General features: G+C 47.6%; 1 protein-coding gene across 1 annotated transcript; it reads left to right on the forward strand.

The window, feature by feature from the left end:
- Positions 1-1,033: 1,033 nt before the first annotated feature.
- LGALS7 (galectin 7) lies at positions 1,034-3,049 on the forward strand. Its single transcript, XM_069078658.1, has 4 exons — positions 1,034-1,188; positions 1,474-1,562; positions 2,362-2,563; positions 2,833-3,049. Exons 1-4 carry the CDS (start codon positions 1,108-1,110, stop codon positions 2,944-2,946), a joined length of 486 nt encoding a protein of 161 aa, XP_068934759.1. The 5' UTR covers positions 1,034-1,107; the 3' UTR covers positions 2,947-3,049.
- Positions 3,050-20,731: the final 17,682 nt, after the last annotated feature.

Raw genomic sequence — 20,731 nt, forward strand, 5'->3', positions numbered from 1 at the left:
CCTGTGTGAGCAGGCACCCTGGGGACACTGGGGTGCTTGCTGCAACAGCACCATTTCAGGGAATGTCAACACTGGAAAGATCACAGATCTATTTGTGTGTTGGAATATGCTTAGCTACTAATGGGATAAATTCTCAAATGGAGGAGAGATTAGTGCAAAAGAATTCTCCTCTTGCTGGGCTACCAAGGTCAAGACTGGAAGTATTAGAGGGGAGCTGGAAAGAGAAGGATACCAGCTCTGTGGAGAAGCCCCTAGGGTGTGGCTGGGGAGTGGTGGATTCCAGGCTCCCCCTTTCCTGGAGGTCTTTAATGGGAAGCTGGTTATCAGAGAGAGGCCCCATGAGGTCCTTTCCAGATATGAGTTTCTGCTTACTTCCTTCTCCACATCCCATGCTCCCCCAACTCCAATTGAGTCTGAGGATCTCTAAGGATACTCTAAGTATCTCTTAAGATACCAGATTGAGCTGGGATGAATTCTAGAATGGGGGCCAAGATCCCTATGCAACTTCAAACTACCCTCAATTAATACATCCCCACTTTCCATTGGTATCCTGACTTCCAAAGGATCCCTTTCCACAGTGGGAGGGCCTGAGGTTTCAGAGACTGGGATGGGTAGGGAGGGGCAGTGTACCGGGAGCCAGAACATGCACTTTTCTCTGTCTCTCCTCTCCTAGCCCAGCTCCCCTGGGGCTCTGCGTCAGCTGGCAGATGTGTGTGGATGGATATATGTAAGTGTGTGAGAGTTGCCTCAGTCTCCCCAAACCGTCCCTGTCTATTGCTTTCTGGGGGATCTCAAAGCACTTTCTAGCTCCCTCCTTTGGAGTCTAGGATGTTGTGAGTTCTGCCCACCCCCCATCTCCTAATTGAGATGTATATTTGTTAAGGGAAGGCTATAATACCCAAATGGAAGGACGGGCTGCACCCCACCCCCCCATTCTGAACACCTAGCTGTATTTGAGGATCTCCCGGGCAGGGTGGGGTTGGGGAGCTGTTATCTGGGGGAATCACTCCCTGCCCTGTCTATTCTCCCCTCCTTCCCAGGCTGTGAGTCATTGAGCCCCCTGGGGCAGGCGGGGGTGGGTGAGTCAGGGCCCTCCCCATCTCCCCCATGGTTTATAAGACTTGTCCCAGCTGGCATCCGCCTCCCACCCCATATAACACCCGTGCAGGCTACACCATGGCAAACTACGTGAGTGTCTGTCCTGGGAAAAGATGGATGGAATGGGGGAAGGAACTGCTTCCAATTCTGTCCATCTGTCTATCTGTCCCGTCCACCTCAACCTGTGCTCTTCTCTATTTACCCGTTCTCTTTGGCTGCTTTGTCTGTGTCCGAGTGTCTTTCCTCAGTGTCTCTCAGTAGCTCTTTCTGTCTCTGTGTTCCCAAGGGTCTCAGGGTGTCCTTGCCGGGGATCTCTCACTGTCTCTGTCCTGAAGCCGAGTCCCTGGCTCACCTCTCATTGCCTGTGTTCTGCAGACTGTCCCTCACAGGGCTGAACTCCACGATGGGCTCCAGCCTGGGTCTGTGATCCGAATTAGGGGTACCGTGCCAGCCAATGGAAAACGGTGAGTCTGGGGTTGCTGAGGCACAAAAGGAGGGGGTCTTGGTGTCTCCGTGCATGTACAAGAAGGCCTAGCACCATTGCATCCTGGCTGGCTGGGGATGGGTTTCAGAGTCTCTTGCCTAGGTCAGTATTGGGGATATTCATCCTGTGATAATTCCTAAGGGCAGTTTTAGGGTCCCCCAAGGGTGTTTGGAGATGTGGTTCCATGGATGGAGACCCTGACCAGGTGTGTCTGGGGTCTTAGGGAGGTTTGGGGGTCCAGATTCCCACCATTGTCCCCACACTTCTACCTACAGCCTGACTCTAGGAAGGCTTGGAAGTTCTGTTTCAAGGTTTAGGCCTGGCAGACCCCTGAATCCAGGGATCCCTAAACCTTAACCCATCTCCTTCCTTGACCCCTGGGACCCTAGACGCCATATCATTCCTTCATTATGTTAGGGATTCTTAGCTAACCAGCTCCCTGAACACTGTCCCCCTCCATTTCGATATTTGAGGTTCCTGGGGATTTTTTTGTTTGGGGATCTTGGTCCTGTCCTAGCTCCCCATCCATCAGTCCCCTTATTGAGCCCCATCCCCTGACACTGCAGCCCTTCAATGAGGCTGACTTTCCTTAGCCCTCTTTCCCACCCACAATCCGGATCTCTGAGCCCCCTAGCCCAGTGTCTGGGGGCCCTGCTTTCCCAATCCCTGTCCTGACAATGGCCTCCCTCATGCCCTGATCCCCTAACGTCCATGACCCACATGGTCTACCACCCACCGCGCTGCTGGCGCTGACTCCCATCCTTTTTGTCTGGTCCCAGCTTTCATGTGAACCTACTGTGCTCCGAAGGCTCGGGGGCCGACACAGCCCTTCACTGCAACCCCCGCATGGAGTCGGGGGAGATGGTGTTCAACGCCTTCCAGGGAGGAGCATGGGGTCGGGAGGAGCGGAGCCCCAGCCTTCCCTTCCAGCGAGGCCAGCCTTTCGACCTGTTCATCATAGTGACGGAGGACTCTTACAAGGTACGGGCCGAGGCTGAGGGGGGCTGGTAGTGGGGTTCTGTTCGAGGGATCAGCCCAGGGACTCTTCTGCCTGCGGGTCAGGAATGGGAAAAGCGGGTGTGAGGAGGCAGGAGGGGGCCCGAAGGGTTTGATGGCCATCGCCGACGGCTTCCCTTCCCCTGAAGGGTGTCAGTGGCTGCGGGCTCGGGCAGAGGGTGCCAGGGAGGGCCGGGTCTCCTGGAGCCCGGGCCCAGCTGAGCCGCAATTCTGCCTCTGTGTCCGTCCCTCAGGCCGTGGCAGGAGACGCTATATTTCACCGCTTCATACATCGCCTGCCCCTGCAGCTGGTCAAGGTCCTGGAGATCGGGGGCGATGTGGAACTACAGAGTGTGTCTATCCTCTGAACTTCCTGGGGCAGGACTGGGGCTGGGGTTTTTACTTGGGACATGGGGCCGAGCGGGCAGGGGGAGACTTCAAGACCTAATAAAGTCTTTGCTCCCTCCCAGGCCTGCCCTTGTCTCTAGTGTCTTTCTTTCCACCACAGATGGGGGATCAGTGCGCCCCTTCTTCCAGACCTCCCTCTCTCTGCTCAGAATAGCCTGGGTGGGTCTGTCCGCTATTCCACTCCTGCAGCAGACGCTCCCTTTCCGCCACTGGGAGAAAGACGCTAATAAAAATGGGGGAAGGGAGGGAAGAAACCCAGACTGTGAGGAGTTAGGGACTCCAAAACAATACTGAGCGCTAACCTTTCTACAACGCCAAGGTTTCCAAAGCCCTTCTACATTATCTCCTACTGTTTCCCCGATAATAAGACCTATCCCGAAAATAAGTCCTCCCCTTACTGTGCAAGATTCCTCTAAAATAAGCCCTCCCCCGAAAATAAGCCCTATTGAGATTGCTACTGTAGTGAAGGTGATCCCCTGCGCTACACGCTACGGTACCCTCTGTATGCACCGTCCCCCGCCCCCCCCCCAAGCACCCCGCACTCCGAGCTGCATCCAATCAGAGCTGCAGCAGTGAGCGTGTCATCCTGTTCTTCCCCAGTGATTTGCTTGCTGAGAGCAAGTGCCGCGGAGAGCTGAGGCTGGACAACATAAGCCCTCCCCTGAAAATAAGCCCTCTGGTGTTTTTCTTTCCAAAAAAAATAATAAGACAGTGTCTTATTATCGGCTAAACACGGGTATAATCTTCACAATGAGCTATTGAGTAGGCCCTATTAATAGTTAGCCACACTTTACAGCTGAGGAAACTGAGGCTCAGAGAGTGACTTTCCAGGGTCATACAACTAACTAGCAGGTGTAGGGAGGAGGAGTAGAACTGAGGTCTAAGTCTGACCTCTGTCCAACACACAACATTTCTTCCAGTCCCCTGAAGGCCTTCCCTGGCTCCCATGCTCCCCTTCCACACAGGGTTGGGATTCACAGGCTCCTAGACAGACCCTTAAAGCTGAAAGGAACCTCAGAGGACTTCTAGTCCAACTCCTTTGTTTTACAGATGAGGAAATGGAGGTCCCAGCAGGTCACATAACTTGACCAAGGTCACAAGAATAGTAAAGTAAAAGCATTATTTTTCAATAGTTTCAGACATTTCTGACTCTTCCTGATCCAATTTTTGGGGGTTTCTTGGCAAAGATACTGGAGTGGTTTGGGATTTCCTTCTTCAACTAATTTTACAGATGAGGAAACTGAGACAAACAGCATTCAGTGAATTGCCCAGGGTCACACAGCTGGTAAGTATCTTAGGCCAAATTTGGACGGCATGGGCAGAATTTGAACCCAGGGCCTCTGACTCCTTTGTCCACCATACCACTCAGCAGTTCATTCTACTTTCAGTTTGAATTGTTTCTGTTCTCCCCATTTACGTGGTTGCAGTCCTTCTGCAGACTGATGCTCTGGCTCTTGCTTACTCCATTTTCATCAGTTTTTCTAAGCCTTCTCATGCTTGGGATGGAGCTTGGGTGGTATTTGGGGAAGGACCAAGAACAGATGGAGTGCTAACTGGGAAGGGAGTGCTAATTTGTGCTAACTGGGAAGGGAGCAGAAGGGCTGTTTCATAAGCAAACAATTCTGTAGACCTGCATCTCCAAGTGAAATTCCTCTCCTGAGCTCCTTGCCTCCTTTTCAGACACTCTGAGCCTTGGATGCCCCCTGAACTCTGCTGGGGGTGGGGGTGGGGGTAAAGGGGAAGGGTAGGCCAAGCTCTGTTGGGCCTAAAAGAGTTCTTAGTTTACACTAATGTTTCCAGGGAAGACAAGAAAAAAAGCAGCATAGGAAGGGAAATTTGTGCATATAGGAAAAATAATCACCTAGGAGAGATATCTCCTCCCCACACCCAAATCCCTGGGAAAGGTGATGCTACATCGGAAAATCCCAGGGGGGTCAGTGGGGAGAGAAGACTAGGTCGTTCTGCTAGGTTGCCTAGAGCTTCTGCCCCCACACATTCCCAGACTGGAAGAGAGGACCCTCAGGCCATTAGGGTTTCCCAACTGTACCTGTCCCTCCCTCCCACAGAGCTAGCTAGTTTCCATCCCTCCTGCCCTGCTTTCTGCCCAGGTCACCCTCTGGAGCTGACTTGAGGACTCCATGGCACTGTTCCCCCACCCCCAGGGGTTCTGGCACAAGGCGGGGGTTGGGGGGTGTCAGGGTGGCCCGGCTGTGCTCAGATACCCAGCCAGGGAGAGGGGTGTGTGTGTATGTAGAATAAGGGTTTCCCTAGTTTGGATAGAGGCAGACAGACCAAGTTTCCCGTGGGAAACAGAGGAGAAGCAGAGTCTCAGGACTCCTCCATGGCTCGTGTTCTGGTGTGGAACAAAGTGTGGCAATGCCTTTAGCGGCCCGGCGTTCTGGAGTGGAACACGGAGTGACCAGGCCTTCTGGACATTCTGGAGTGGGAATGAGACGTCCGAGGAGGATCTGGAACAGCACCCTTTCCCCAGTCCCCTCAGGCCCGCCCGCCGCCCGGGCAGATTCTCCGAACTCGGGTGGGCGGATCCCAACCCTCCCCAGCCCCACCCCAGCCGACGGCGGGAAACGGATGCCCAGCCCCCACTCTGCCACTGTACCTCTGCGCTACCCAGTCTTGGGATTTTATGGGCAATCGAGGGCCAGCGCGGCCACCTTCACCCACTGCATGCAGCGTCTTTGAGTTATGTGGACCCTGGCGAGCCAGGGGGCAGGAGACTGGGACGAGCGCCTAGGACTTTGAAGCCGCGGCACCCCCTCCCTCCACTCCCCAGCTAGCCCGCTTGGAGGGAAGATTAGTGCAGCGCTCCATTCCAATAGAACGCCCTCTCTCCCTCACCCTCGTCTGCTTTCTCACTACCTCACAGGCCCTTCTCCTGGGGATAGATTCCTTTATACTGGGTGCCCCAGCAAACTGGAGAGCGGATTCTCGCAGGGTCCAGAGATCGCCGGTGGCCGGGCCTGAAGAGTCCCATCCTGGCCACCCTCGCCCCAGCTCTTCCTAATCAACATTCACCACGCTCCTTCTCTACTGTGTCCTCCGGGACCCCGTTCTGTGGGGATTTTGTTGTCAATACATACATTTTATTACTATCTTTTGTTTTTAGGTCATCTATATTTCTCCCATATCCTTCTCCTAACTTCTCTTAGAGAGCCGTTCCTTATAATATTTTTAAGTGGAAGAAAGAAAATGAAAGTCCTATAAAACTAACCAACATATAAAAAAGTGTCATATTCATTAATCCACACCCATAGTCCCCCACTTCTTTAAAGAAAGGGAGCTCCTCACATGGTAACAGTCTTTCTAGATTTCTTTCTATACATTCCTTCCATGTCCTGAGACTCACTGCAATCCAGCTTTCTCTTGAACACACCCACACCTCTTGGCCACCGCTCCCAGGCTGACTGCTGCTGCTCTCAGCCTCTGGCACCCGGCGGCCAAGAGGAGGAATTGGCACACTCCTGGCTTGTTACTGCCTCCCTCTGATAGCACTGGCTTAGTGGCCCCTCTCTTCCTTTAAATCCCCTCTGCCCTATTCACATCTTTAGTGCTATAATCCATGGACCCCCAGGTAACTCCTGCTTCTTCCTAAGCAGGTCAGTAAATATAGTTGAGGAGGGGGGAGAGGGGCTAATACCAGGAAGATCTACCTGAAGTTCAAGGCCCAGCCCAGACATTCTGGTCAAATCATTTAACCTCTCAATTCTCCCACCTCTGGACTGGCTGTCCCCTATGCCTGAGATGTCGTGGATCCATCTGTCTGTGTCTGTGTGTCCGTCTGTTTCTATCTCTTTCTCTCATCTTAATTTCTTTCAAAACTCAACTCAAATTCCACTTAAATTTTCTTAATCTGTCTCTGTCAACAATTTCCTCCCTATTGAGCAAATTAAAACAAACACAAAATAAAGCTTTTAATATATAGATGCATATATATGTTAAAAAAAAAAAAGGTCCTGTATTAGCCATGTCTAAAACCAAGTATTTATTTTTGCACCTTTCTGTCTGGGGGGTGGGGGTGGGGTTAATTTTCAGCCTTTTGTACTCAAGGGTTATCACAGGGTTGCTCAGAGCCCTAAACTCTCCCGGCACCATTTTCCTCTGCAATGTTTTTTTTTTTTTTTTGTTAATTGCTTTATGTCGCCTTCCTGGATCTTCTCCTTTTACATGAAAACATTCCAGTCTTCCCAGTTTCCTCTGAAATGATCCATTTCATCTTTTCTTATGACAAAATAATTTTCCATTGAATTAATATACCAAAATTTGCTTCCAATTTTTGGCTACCACAAAAGGAGCTGCTATAAATATTTTAGTACATATAAATCCTTTCCCACTTTCTTTGATTTCTTTGGGGAATGGTTTATGTACATACATGTACATGTGTGTACATGTATGTATATATGAACATACACCATAAACACTATATAGTATATGTAGTACTATATATGTGTATATACACATATATAATGTGTATATTATGTGTATTATATTCTCTAATACATAACTTGCTAATTATATAATGTATACACATATTATACATACATACATGAATACATACACTATAGCCAAGTGAAAGTGTATACATCTTTTGGCAACTTTGGGGAACATGGTTCCAAATTACTTTCCAGAATGGCCGAACCAACTCCCAGTTCCACCAATAGAGAAGTTCTTGTGCTCCCAGAGCCCCTCCCACATTTGTCATTTTTGCCAACCTGCCTGAGAAGTATAAGATACAATGCCAGGGTTGCTTCAATGTGCATTTTTCTAGTCATTTCTAGTCTAAATTCAAAGCATTTTTCATACAATTATTGATAGCTTGGATTTACTGCCCACCCCCCAGTACCCTCTCTCCTCCTCCCCACATCTCAGCTGCTAGAACCTTCTTCTCCAAGTTTGTCTCAATCATTTTCATGTTTATTTCTCTGATTAGAATGTAAGCTCCTTGAGGACAAGGGACTGTTTTTACCTTTCACTGAGCACAGAGCTAAAGTGTTTAATGAATCCTTGACTCACAGATGGATGAGTGCATCCCTTACACTGGGATAAGGAATTTATCTCTTTTTGCCTCAGCTCTCTGAGGGCCTCTGAGTGGCAAATTTTTGCCTTTTCTTGCCAGGATTCAGGTCTTCACCTCACTTCCTAAGCCATCCCCAAGTCCTTGCTGCCTCACACTCCCTTCCCGTTTTCTCTTCTATGCCTTTCCTCCATTAGAATGCCGGCTACCATCTTTATTTGTTTATAAGTGTGTGTAATAAATACTCCATCTGTCCAGCCAGTCAACCATGCATCTAGTCTATGTCTTCCTGTCTGTCCATCTGTTTATTGATCTCTCCATCCAACCTGGGATTTCTTTATAACAACAAAATCCCAGGTACAATTCCTATGTACCATAATCTTCTTTTCTCTGCCATGGGTTCCTCACTCTCCTCAGTTTCCTGGATTTCTGTCTCACAAGCCTCATCTCATCCAAGAGTCAGTCAGTCAGTCAGTCTCTCTCTGACATGCACACACAGACACACACTCTGTTATTATATATATATATATATATAGTTGTGTTAGTGTTGATCATATTAGCCAGAGTGATTTAGGACTGACAATATCCTTTACATATATTATCTCATTTAATCCTCATCTAACAACAACCCTGGGAGACAAGTGTTGCTATTATACTCATTTTACAGGCAAGGATTTGAAAACTTTGAAAGAAATGGTCTAAAGTAAGTGTCAAGGGTGAGATTCAAACCTAGCTGTTCTGACTGCCAAGTCAGAGCTCCATTCCCTGGATCACACTTGCAGACTGCTCAAGAGACCATTTTCTCCTGGGACTCATTGACCACCCAAGCAGTACACATGGTGTTGGGAAACCAAGAGCGTCTGTTTTCTTTTCATCACCAGGAACTCCCCATCCCCCAACCCCCTGCCTCAAACAGCCTAGGATGAATGGATCAAATAAAAACTGTATTTAATACAATAAAGTGGGGTATTTAATAAATATTATGCCCCCCACCCCTCAGGGGTAGTTCATTCCTTCAGGCTTAGGTTTCTTACCTCAGTACGCAGAGCTACAGACATCTAGTGAATTACTTTACTCATGTAGCTTCACTGTATATGAAATAAAATGCAACAATGCACATTAACTCTCTTCCCCATCACACCCACTGGCTCCCAGGGTCTCAGGGAGGATGAGAAGATTTCCTGTACATACACAATGCACACTGGACAGGGATATTTACTTCCATGTACCAAGCTCATGGGTTAAAGTAATGGTACTGATGGCAATCTTCTTGGCTGACCAATCAGTCAGTTCAGAGCATCTGCTTTGACTGTCATGGCACAGAGTCTGCTCTGATGCTTCCGGCATCCCTGTTCACTCTCTTGCTCACGCTAGCCCCAGCACTTTGTCTCCCTTCCAGAAGCCCATGTCAGAAGAGAGAGGATAGAGCAGGTGAAGAGAAAAAGAGTGAACTCATTATACAGGTGGAAGGAAACCTTTTGTCCTGACCTGGTATTGCAAAAAGGACCAGAGACAGGCCCTTTCCTGCTCTAGAATCTTGGAATTTGCTCTGCTACTTTGCCTCTGAATTGTTCCTGATCCCTGGGGGGAAATCATTCAAAGGGGAAAAAAAACATTGAAAATAAAGGAGACCACACACTATTCATGTGGGAAAGATGAAAAGGTGTGGGCTAGACCACAGCACAAACAGGTGAATTCAGACCTGGTTGAATGACTGGACCCAAAAGGCACTCATAAAAGGTTTGGAGTCTTGATGTCAACTCAGAAAGAGGTCTCCAGTGGAGTGCTCTAGGGATCTGTACTTGGACCTGTTCTATTAAACATTTTTAGCAGTGTCTTGGATAAAGGCATAGATGACATGCTTATCACATTTCCAGATGATACAGAGCTTGGAGGACTAGTTGACACAGACTGTGGATTCAAAAAGATCTTGGCAGGTTAGAGAGCATGCCTAGAAATGGGCAAGTGGAATTTAATCAGGAAAGAAGTTTTGGGCTTAGGCTAGAACAAGATGGCTAGGCATGAATAGACAGAAGCTTATCTGAAAAAGATCTGAGGGTCTTAATGGATTGGAAGTTCTCCAGCTTGGGAGCATGTTATGTGTAAGGATCTGGTGGGATATTCAGAAAGGCAGTGTGTCATAAAGGTTAGGGTTCAAAAATCCCTCCTCTGATACTCTTTGTCTTTGTGACCTGGGACATTTAACTTTAGACTTTCTGAGTCTTGGTTTCCTCATCTGCAAAATGAGGGAGGTTGGGCTAGATGACCTCAGGAGTTCCTTTCAGTTCTAAATCTATAATCCCAGAGAATGACGGGAGGGACTGTGAGATGAGCTGAGAAGAGGGGTTAGAGATGAAACAGGTCAGGGAGAGGGTTTAGGATTACAAGATCAGTGGCCTTGAAGGGAGGACCTCCTTCTCCCTCTCCACCCCTAACCATTCTTCAGAACCCCCAGTCCCTCCCTTCCTCTTCTCTTTTAATCATTGTCTGACCATGAAGCCTGGGACGTGGGGCGTGCGACAAGACGTATATATGATACCAGACAAAGCTTGTACATAATAAGATACATTATGTGAAACAAGATGCATTGTCTGGGTGGGATAAGGTGCTATACATTATTTGTAACAAGATGCTCCCTGTGGGGTCCCTGCCCTCCTGAACTTCCTGCATCTGCCTTCTTGTTTCAGTCCTTCACACACTGGCTCATCTTGTTGCCTTTCCTCCTATCTGAGACCAGTTCCATTACCTGGCCTTCAAGGCCCTTCCCCCAAGAAGCCTTCCCTGCTATCTCCCCACCCTCAGCCCAGCACCAGGTTGGGAAAGTACCCACAGGTCCGGCTGCAGCTTTATTAAGGTTCTCTCACCCTTAGTTCCAAGTTGTCCAGGTGGGTTCCCTGAGGGCAGGGCTCGGAGCCTGGACAGAATAGCTCTGCCAAGACTTAAACTTACTGGGGAATTGGAAAGAACCCTGGACTTGGGGTTAGAGGGCTCTGGCTCCTACCCAGGCTCTCTATTTACTAGACAGGCGACCTTGGCCAAGATTCTGCCCTCTCTTAGCAGCCTGTTTTCTCATCTGTAGAATGAAGAGATTGGACTGAGATGTCTTCTGAGGTTCCTTCCAGTTCTCCAGCTGTGGCCCCCTGTGTCTCTATCTCCCTTCCCAGGTGTCTCTCAGAGTAAGCAGTGGATAGGGAGCATGGGGGGGCGGGGCATCCTCTTCCCCTTTTCCCTCAGAGTGTGGCCAGTCCTTCAGAGGGAGAAAAGGTAACAGGGACCAGCATGGATATATGTGTGTGTAAACATGCACATGTATGTTTGTGTGTGTATTGGGGGCAGGTTGGAGGGGGGCTTATGATTCTTCTCAGGTTCTTTTCTGGCCAGATTATGAGGTTGGCATCTAGGCCTCCAGCCTCTCCCTTTTATCTTCATTCCTCCTGCTGTCTCCTCCCACCCCATCTGCTTGGTGTCTCACTTATGATCAAGGAACACTGAAGACAGGGGCTGAGTGTACGGCTCTCTTTCCAAGACATTCTTCAAGTCCTGAGCCAGAAAGATGGCATGTTAATACCAGAATTTGGGGCCCCAGGGAGCAGGAGCTAGAATTGGAACAGGGGAGTCCTTCCTTGGAAGCTGTGTCAAAGATAAACTGGGACAGAACTGAGAAGGATCTGAGGGACCATTAAGGCAAGCCCTTCACTGTACAGGGAGAAAGGGCTCCAGAGAAAAAAGACTCTTCCTGCTCACAGACACACAGCAAGTTAGTGGCATAACCAGAGTTACAACTTAGGTAGGTGCTGATCTAGGCAGCGAGGCTCAAAGCTGGGGGCTCTGATCATCTCTGAGACATTCACTATTCCACTTCCCAAGAAGAGCCTTGAAAGGTTCCCCTACCACCACCAGCCCACCCACACTCCAGGCAGGAGGAATGGATACAAATCAGTATCAGGAATGTCCCCGAGCAGTGCCCCCCAAAGGGGTTAGCCTACTGGGACTTTCAGCTTGGGCTGTGTGGCCCCCATCTCTTCCCCTTTTGGTGTGTGAGTGGGAGAAGAAATGGAATGGCATTTCTGGTCTTCCCTGGCCCCAGAAGTTCAGAGCCAGCTTTCAGAGAGAGGGTCAGAGAGGAGACTCCAACCCACATCCTTTGATGGGGATCTTTGGACAAAGAGAAGACAAGACTTTGGGCTGAGATATTCGCTGTCTCCAGAAAGAAGGAGGTGTATTTTGTATGGCTCAATATTTTCAACATTCTTTAACCTTTTTTTTTTTTAAAGATACATTTGTTTTGCCATCACCTTTATTTCTAAATACTTAAAAATTCTTCATTTAAAATTTATCTAAATACTATTTTTCTAAATAAATTCCTCCTTCCCCATCAATCCTTTACAACAAAAAATTAAAAGACTTTGCAACAGCAAAAGCACAGTCTTAGTGAGACCAACATATCCCCTGAGTCTGAGTGAATGCAATATTCCACACCCGCAGGCTCTATCTCAGAGAAGAAGGGAGGGACATGCATTTTGTCCTCTCTGCTTCAGGGCCAGGCTTGGTCATCATAAATACATGGTGTCCAGTTTCAAAGTTTTGGCTCTTTCTGTTTCCATTTTGGTAGTTTTTATGTACTTTGTTGTGTAAAAATTCTATCTTGTTCTATCCCTCGAACACTCACTTGCCCCCCTGCTCCAGTCAGTGTAGTAACTAAGTTTATGAGCAGCTAAGATAAAGTGGCAATCACAGGAAATAAGATTGCCAAGAGGACCCTGGAAGTCACATACAGACTGTCCCAAAGATTAAAGGAGAGAAATTTACAGATTGCATGAAATATTAACCAAATTTCCCATCCTTGTAACATCCCAAATCAGCAGAACTTTCCTAGGGGCTGCTGCCAGGTTCTCGGTCCTGTGATATGTAAATCGCAGACAAATTCCAGACTTCCACGATTCCAGACCGGCAGAACATCAAAAGGTGCTTTGAGATTACAGGCACATGGTAACTTTGAGATGCCTTGGAAATGTTAATGACCCGCCCCCAAGATGGCACGGACAAGAGTTAGTATGTTCCCCTCAAACACCATACAAATGAGATCTCAAAGTCTTGGCCCGCCAGCTCTCCATCGGGGTCCAGGCTGCCTAGCGCTCCCTTCCCATGGTCGCCAGGGTGATGAGCTCTGCCCCTCCTCCTCCTCCCTTCCCCTCCCTCTCCTTCTTTCCGCCTCCTCCTCCTCCCCACCCCGCCCGCCTTCCTTCACCAGCCAGTCCCGGGTCCCTCCACCATCTGCCTCAGCACCCCTTTGGCCGCATGTCTCTGCCTTTGTGAGCTTTTTGTGATCACACCCCTGTGTTTAATTAAAGTGTGTTTGCCGCCCTGCTCCCCGCCGCCAGTCGGGGTCCCAAAGAGCTGCCTCTGTTTGCCCCCATTTCCTAATTTCATAAATTAAGTATTAATTCAATTGCTTTCTTGATTCCATCTCATTCTGCCCACGCCTTTTCTTTGTTTTTTACAAAAAAATAATTTTATGACCGCCTACAATTTCCCCACGCGTTTCTCTTTCTCCTCCCCCAACCTTGTCTCCCCAGAGCCGTCCCTTCTAACACAGTAAAAGAGAGAAGTATTTTAGCAGAATTAACCAATACATTGAAAGAATCGGATATGTTCTAGTGTCCCAGCCTCGGAGCGCCCACCCTCCTGAGGGGGGCGGGCTGGGGGAGGGGCTTTCCCCCGCCTCTCTGGGCCCATTAGAATCAGGCATCACGATTTCACCTTATGGAGCCTCGGTCGCTTTGTGGTTGGCATTCCTCAAGGTTTTTCTTCCTGAAGCTTTTATGGACTTTGATCAAGGCTCTGGGGGGAGGTACGGGGATGCGGGACATGATGTTCCTGCCCTGTACAGGCCAGCTGAGGTCAGAGCTCATGGCGCAGGAGAGTTGCTGGGAGGCAAATTTTGTTTCTGTATAATGGAGAACTTTCTAAAAAACCCAAGTGCTCCCACCACGGTACAATGGGCCTCCTCAGGGAGTGAGCTCTCCGCCCCCTTGGAGGTACCAACATAACAAATGTTAAAGAAGGGGGGGAGCAGTCCAACCGACATATCAGCTGTGGTTGATGGGAAATGTAATGTTCCGTAGTCCCCCACTTTTGCAAAGAGGGAACGGAAGTGACTTTTTCTTCTCTCCTCTCTCCTGGGGTTAGGTGGGTTGTTATAATCACAGTGTCCAGTTTTGTTTTCTTGTTGTTTCTACTTACATTGTAATTATTGTGCTTATTATTTTGAACAGAGACACTCAGGGTCTGGATGGGGGGTGGTTAAGGAGGCAAGTAATTGCCATTCAAGGCTACTAGTGGGAGGGTAGCAGATCTCCCTGGAAGTCTTCACAGGCTTGGAGTAGACACCCCTCTAACTCCCTGATGGGTTTGAGGCTTGTTAACTACCCTCAACCTGACAGCCCTACCCAGGGACCCTAACCCTTCCTTGATCCCAGCTGACCAAGATTAGTCGGGGAGATATGGCAAGAGGCCAGGATTGGGAGCTTACTTTACTCTTCATCTGTTCCTAAAAGTCTTCCCATGTTTCTCTGAATCATTTCTTATGGTACAGTAATAATCCTACTTTGGTCACTTACTGTGTGACCCTGGGTCAGTCATTTCCCAGCCTCAATTTCCCTGTCTGCAAAATGAGCATCCGCCTCACACAAGATTTTGTGTGTCTCAAATGAGACAATGTATTATAAATGCTTTTCAAGCTTTCAGGTCTATAGAAACATCTGCTCCTTTTATCACTCAGAATCTTACTGTTCCACCTGGCATAAGAAGGAGAAAAAAATTGATTTCTGCTACTTTCCAAATAAATAAATACCAAGAACAAACACTCTTTACAAAAGGAAAGAAAGAACATTTTTATCCTAGTTTTAATTTAACAAAGACCTCTCCCCCTCCATGCACACACCCACATCTCACACGTGTTCATACTGGTCCAAAATTCCTAACTCTGTCTTGAAACAGATCCAGCTTCAACTTGGGCAGAGGCCCGGGTAAGCCCAACGAGGCCCTGCTCTGACTTGCACCTGGGATCTCCAACCCCTCCCTACTTGGACCAGCTCTAGGTCTTCTAAGTCAGTTTCTTTCCATTGCCCTGCCTGGCGCCACACCCTCTTCTTGGAACACCTGCCCTGGGACCCTCCCAGCCATGATGGGTGAGGCCAGTACAAGGATCTATGTAGTCTCTCTCAACCATGTACCACTGTAGCTCAGTGCCAATCACCCCATTGCTGTATCCCTAACTCTCGCTCCCTTTGCCCACCTTCCAGCTCTAGAACTACCATCACTGGGAACGATTTGTTAGTTGACTCCCTTGTGGCTTCATTCGCCTTCCCTATGATTTCCCAAACAATAGCATTCCTTCCTGGCCGCCACCATGTCCCTGTATAGGTTATTTTTACTTTATTAAAATGTAAGCTCAATAATACCCCAAAGGAAAAAAAATGTATTCTCCTTGAAGGGAGGAACCATCTGCTTTTGTGTCTGGATCATCAGCTCTTAGCACAGGCCTTGGCAAACAGTAAGTGCTTAATAAATGCCTTTTCTGACCTAATAGATGTAAAGCACTTTGCAAGCCTTAAATGTTAGTTAGCCTGTCATTCATGCCATCATTCCTTCTGAATCTTATTTTCCTGGGCCCTAGAAAGAAGCTGTAGGGAGCATTAACCCCAGGGTGGGAAATGGGAATTATGGTTCTTTGGCAGATTCATTTGGGAGGGAGCATGCAGGGAACACTTTTCCTCAAGGGACAGTCATACTGGGATGGGAAGTGGTTTGTCAACCAGAAACCAGAGCCTATACCCCAAAGTCACTGTCCATGGAGGATTGGGAGGAGGGGAATGAGGTAGGTGATGGATGGAGGGAAACCCTGGAAGAGAGTGCTTGGAGTAGGTAGCCTAGGGCCAGGAAGAGGGTTGAGGGCCAATGGAGATCTAGGAAACTTGGCCAAGGCAGGCCAGTCACAGATAGGATTTTTCTTTACTTTTCTTTAATTCACCCCTTCTTGCCCAAGCACAGGAGTCTTGGCGATGACTTCCTAACCCAGCTGATAGGAATGTTAGAGGTTTCTGGATCCATTGGTTAGATAGAGAAGCCTCCTACAGGCAGAAAGAAGGGTCCTTGGGCAGTGGGTGGAGGGGGGCGAGGGAGACCTCTAGAGATCAACCCTACCTGGGGACAAGATCTCAAAGGTTTTGGATTTGGTCCTTCACCTAGTTGGGCTAAAGAAGTTGTCAGACTCGTTTCTTCCTCTGTTCCCTGCCACCCCCGCCTCATCTCTGATAGGATTCTGTGTCTAGAATGACCCAGAAAGGCTGCTCTAGAACTCACTAATTTGTTGATCTTTGGGCCCTTTCCTGGTGGCATGGGATCTCTCCAAGTTCAGGAGCAAAGGTAACATCACTGACAGCTGAAGCCTTGCCTCAGGTAAGGCTGGGCTGGCTTCCCATGCTGTAATGGAAGCAAGTCAGTACAAAGAGTACCAGGTTTGGAATCGGGAAGCCCTGAGCTCAAATCTGGCTTCAGACACTTTTTTTAAAATGCTTTATTAACTTCTGATTTACATCATTTGTTTCCACCAGATTTTGAGTTACAAATTTTCTTCCTGTTTTTCCCCTACCCACCGCCCCAAAATAGCAGTCCCACAGGATATCCCCTCCTCCAATCTGCTCCCTCCCATATTTTCTCCCATACCCCTTTCGACTTTTCCAGTGGATCTCTATGCCTCATTGCCTGTATATCTTATTTCCCAATTACATATAAGATGGTATTAATAATAGTATACACACACACACACACACACACACACACATATATATATATATATTTGAATATTTGATTTAAAAACTTTCAATCCCAGATTCATTCCCTTCCTTCCTTGTCACCCACCCTTACTGGGAAGATAAGCAGTTCAGTATAGGTTGTACATGTGTGGCTAATGCAAAACAATAACATAGCAGATATATTGTAAAAGACTGACTATATTTCCCTTCCTCCTATCTCACCTCCCACTTATTCTATTCTCTACTTTGATCCCATCCCTTTTCAAAAGTGGGTGCTTCCAACTTCCCTCCCCCCCAGCCTGCCCTCCCTTCCATCATCCCCCCTCTCATCCCCTTCCCCCCCTACTCTCCTGGAGGGTGAGATACCCTATTTAGTGTGTATTTCATTCCCTCCTTCAAGCCAAATTCAATGGGAATAAAGTTGACCCATTCCCTTTTGCCTTCCTATTCTTCCCCTCCATTGTAACCATTTTCCCTTGCCTCTTCTGTATGAGATAGTTTGCCCCATTCTGTCTCTCCCCATCTCCTCTCATTATATTCCTCTCTCACCTCTTAATTTCACCTTTTAAGTATCATCCCTTCCTGTTAAATTGGTCCTGTGCCCTTTATCTATGTATACTTGTAAACATATATACACACATTCACATATGTATTCATATGCCCATATACCCTCATATATACATATTTTTTCCTAATCCCTTCAACTACTGAGAAAAGTTTCATAAGTTACAATTATTGTTTTTCCATGTAGGAATGTTAATAGTTCAACTTTGATAAGTTCCTTATGATTTCTTTTCCCTGTTTACCTTCTCATGTTTCTCTTGCTTCTTGTATCTGAATGTCAAATTTTCTATTCAACTCTGTTTTTTTCAGCAAGAATGCTTGAAAGTCCTCTATTCCACTGAATGATCATATTTTCCCCTGAAACATGATACTCAGTTTTGCTGGGTAGGTGACTCTTGGTTTTAATCCCAGGTCCTTTGCCCTCCGGAATATCATGTTCCAAGCCCTTGGATCCTTCAGTGTAGAAGCTGCCAGATCCTGGGTTATCCTGATTGTGTTTCCACAATATTCAAATTGTTTCTTCCTGGCTGCTTGTAATATTCTCTCCTTAATCTGGGAATTCCGGAACCTCGCTATAATATTCCTAAGAGTTTTCTTTTGGGGATCTTTTTCAGGAGGTGATCAGTGGATTCTTTCAACCTCTATTTTGCCCTCTGGTACTAAAACATTAGGGCAGTTTTCTTTGAGAACTTCCTGGAGGATGATTTCTAAGTTCTTACTTTGGTCATGGCTTTCAGGTAGTCCAATAATTTTAAAATTATCTCTCCTGGATCCATTTTCCAGGTCAATGGTTTTTCCCATGAGATATTTCACATTGCCTTCTATTCTTTCATTTGTTTGGATCTGTTTAACAGCTTCTTGATTTCTCATAAAGTCATTAACTTCCATTTGCTCCAATCTAATTCTGAAGCAATGATTCTCCTCATTGAGCTTTTGAGATTCTTTTTCCATCTGGCAAATTTGTCTTTTTAAGGCATTCTTCTTCTCATTGCCTTTTTGAGCCTCTTTTGCTATTTGAGTCAGTCTATTTTTTTAAGGTGTGATTTTCCTCAGTCAGGCTGTTGACTCTCATTTCATAATTTTCTTGCATTGTTCTCATTTCTCTTCCCAATTTTTCCTCCACTTCTCTTATTTGCTTCTTACGGTCTTCTATGACCTGTAACCAGCTTGTATTTTCCTTTGAAGCTTTTGGTGCAGGAGTTCTGACTTCACTGTCTTCCTCCTGTTCCATGCTTTGCTCCTTTTTGTCCCCAAAATAGGAGTGTAATGTTGGAATCTTCTGTCTGCTTTGTTTCCTTTGCCTGGTCATGCTGCCCCTCAGTCACTTGACCCATGGGCTTTTTGCCACAGTAGGACTCTGCCACCAGATAGGGGAGTTTTCATTCCAAACACTGGGGTTTTCTCAGCTGTCAGAGGTATTAGATGGGTGCCCTCTCTGAGGTCTCCACACACTCTGGCAAGCTGGACACACACCCTAGGACCTCCAACCTAGACTGCAATCCAGATCCAAGAAGGTTAAAGCAAGAGCAATTACCCCTCAGACTGGTGCTTGGTCCCCCTACACTCTGCAGGCCAAGAACTGAAGCTGCCATGTGGCGCTGGGTGGGTGTGCCTGTGTCTCAGTGGCTTCTCGCCCCAGAGGGGCAAAAGCCACACACTCCCACTTACTGGGTCCCAAAGTCCAGACTGCACTGACCTCTCACTTTGTCCTTTGCATCTATGTGTTGATAAATCTGGAAATGGCCACAGCTGCTGCTGATCTGGAATCCCTCTGGCCGGTGGCTGGTCAGGCCTGCCCTGGGGCTAAAGCCTTGGTATGGGGCCAGGCTGGGCTCCCAGAGCACTGAGCTGGATTCCTGCCAGGCTGTCCTCAGTGGGAGGTTAGCTTTTCTGTGACATGTGGGTTTTGCAGCTCCAAAGTTTGTTTGGAGTCCCCTTTTTACATGGATTAGGGAAGGTTGTGCTTCTACTCCACCATCTTGGCTCCCCAGGTACTTTTTTTTTGAGGGTCATACGTTGGCATTTATTATTTAAGCTGAAGAACAGATTATGAGGGGGGAGGGGGGCAAGGGAGGAGCCAAGGAGCCGAGAGCCTCTCATCTGTGTCTACTCTAGACAGGGTTGATCCTGATTTCTGAGCCTTGGTCCAGGGCACACAAGGAAGCACACACTAAGATGAGCTTTCAGGGGGACAGGTTGAGGAAAACACCGGGGGTGGCCAAAGCTCCACATCCAGCCTGGGGTGAGGGGGGTGTGGGGAGTGTTGGAGGAGGCTGGGATTCTCCTTGGATCTGCAGCACTGCTGCCTTTTGGGAACTGAAGCCTAGTGCTAAGTTCCATCCCACATATTTCTCATAAAACATCCTTGTAGTGAAAGTCTTTGTACTAAAGAATTCTTTCGTGGCCTCTCTAAACTTGTACTTTGCTTCTAGTCTCTTTGAATATGCACCCACCTTGTAGGCTGTTAGCTCAAGAGCGGTTCAGTTAAAAAGATCTGAGCTAGATAAGGCTGAAGGGCTGCAGATTTCTGCTTTAAGGCCTTTAGGTTTCTGCTTATGTTTACCGCAAGAGTTTTCATTTCAAGATACTTCAGGCTGGTCAGTTTGTTCATATTTTCCAGTTTATAATCTTCACTGGTGGCTGTCAGCTCGCCCAGCAGGTACGTGGCCAATTTGGAGAACATGCCCTCAGCAGACTCCAAGGCCTCCTCATCTAGACTGGGGAAAGGAGAAAGGAGAAAGGATGGGGAAGGGGGAGAGGAAGAGGGAAGGGGACAAGGAAGGGGAGAAAAGGGGAAGGGTGAGCAGTCAGAAAGGGAGATAAGGGCCCTCAGACACTTCCTAGTTGCATGACCCTGGACAAGTCACTTAATTCTGTTTGCCTCAGTTCCCTCATCTGTAAAATAAGCTGGAGAAGGAAATGGCAAATCACTCCAGTATCTCTGCCAAGAAAACCCCAAATAGGGTCATGAAGGGTCAGAACAACAGGGAGAATTAGGAATAATTTTTACATTTTAAAATCTAATAAAACTTATTTAGAAATGAAAAAGCCTTCCTTAGTTGCAGCCTTATAAAAAGAGATGGTGGGTTGGATTTGGCCCACAGGCCATTGTTGGCTGACCTCTGGTCAAAAGCGAATTTAAAGCATGCTGCTTTATGATCTGTGTCAAAAAGGGAGGCTGTCCTCTGGTGATGGGTGTCCTTGGGCTCAGTGAACACTGCACTATTGTCCAGAATCGATGGTGTTTCTTCCTTATCTGCTTTGCTCTGCTGGCTTCCTTCTCTGCTTTGTCCTTGGAACAGCTCGTTCTGATGATTCCTCTTTCATATCAGAGTT

This window comes from Petaurus breviceps, unplaced genomic scaffold, assembly GCF_028583685.1.
Source record: "Petaurus breviceps papuanus isolate PSGF00001 unplaced genomic scaffold, PetGlider_PUasm1.0 91041, whole genome shotgun sequence".
Taxonomy (NCBI): domain Eukaryota; kingdom Metazoa; phylum Chordata; class Mammalia; order Diprotodontia; family Petauridae; genus Petaurus; species Petaurus breviceps.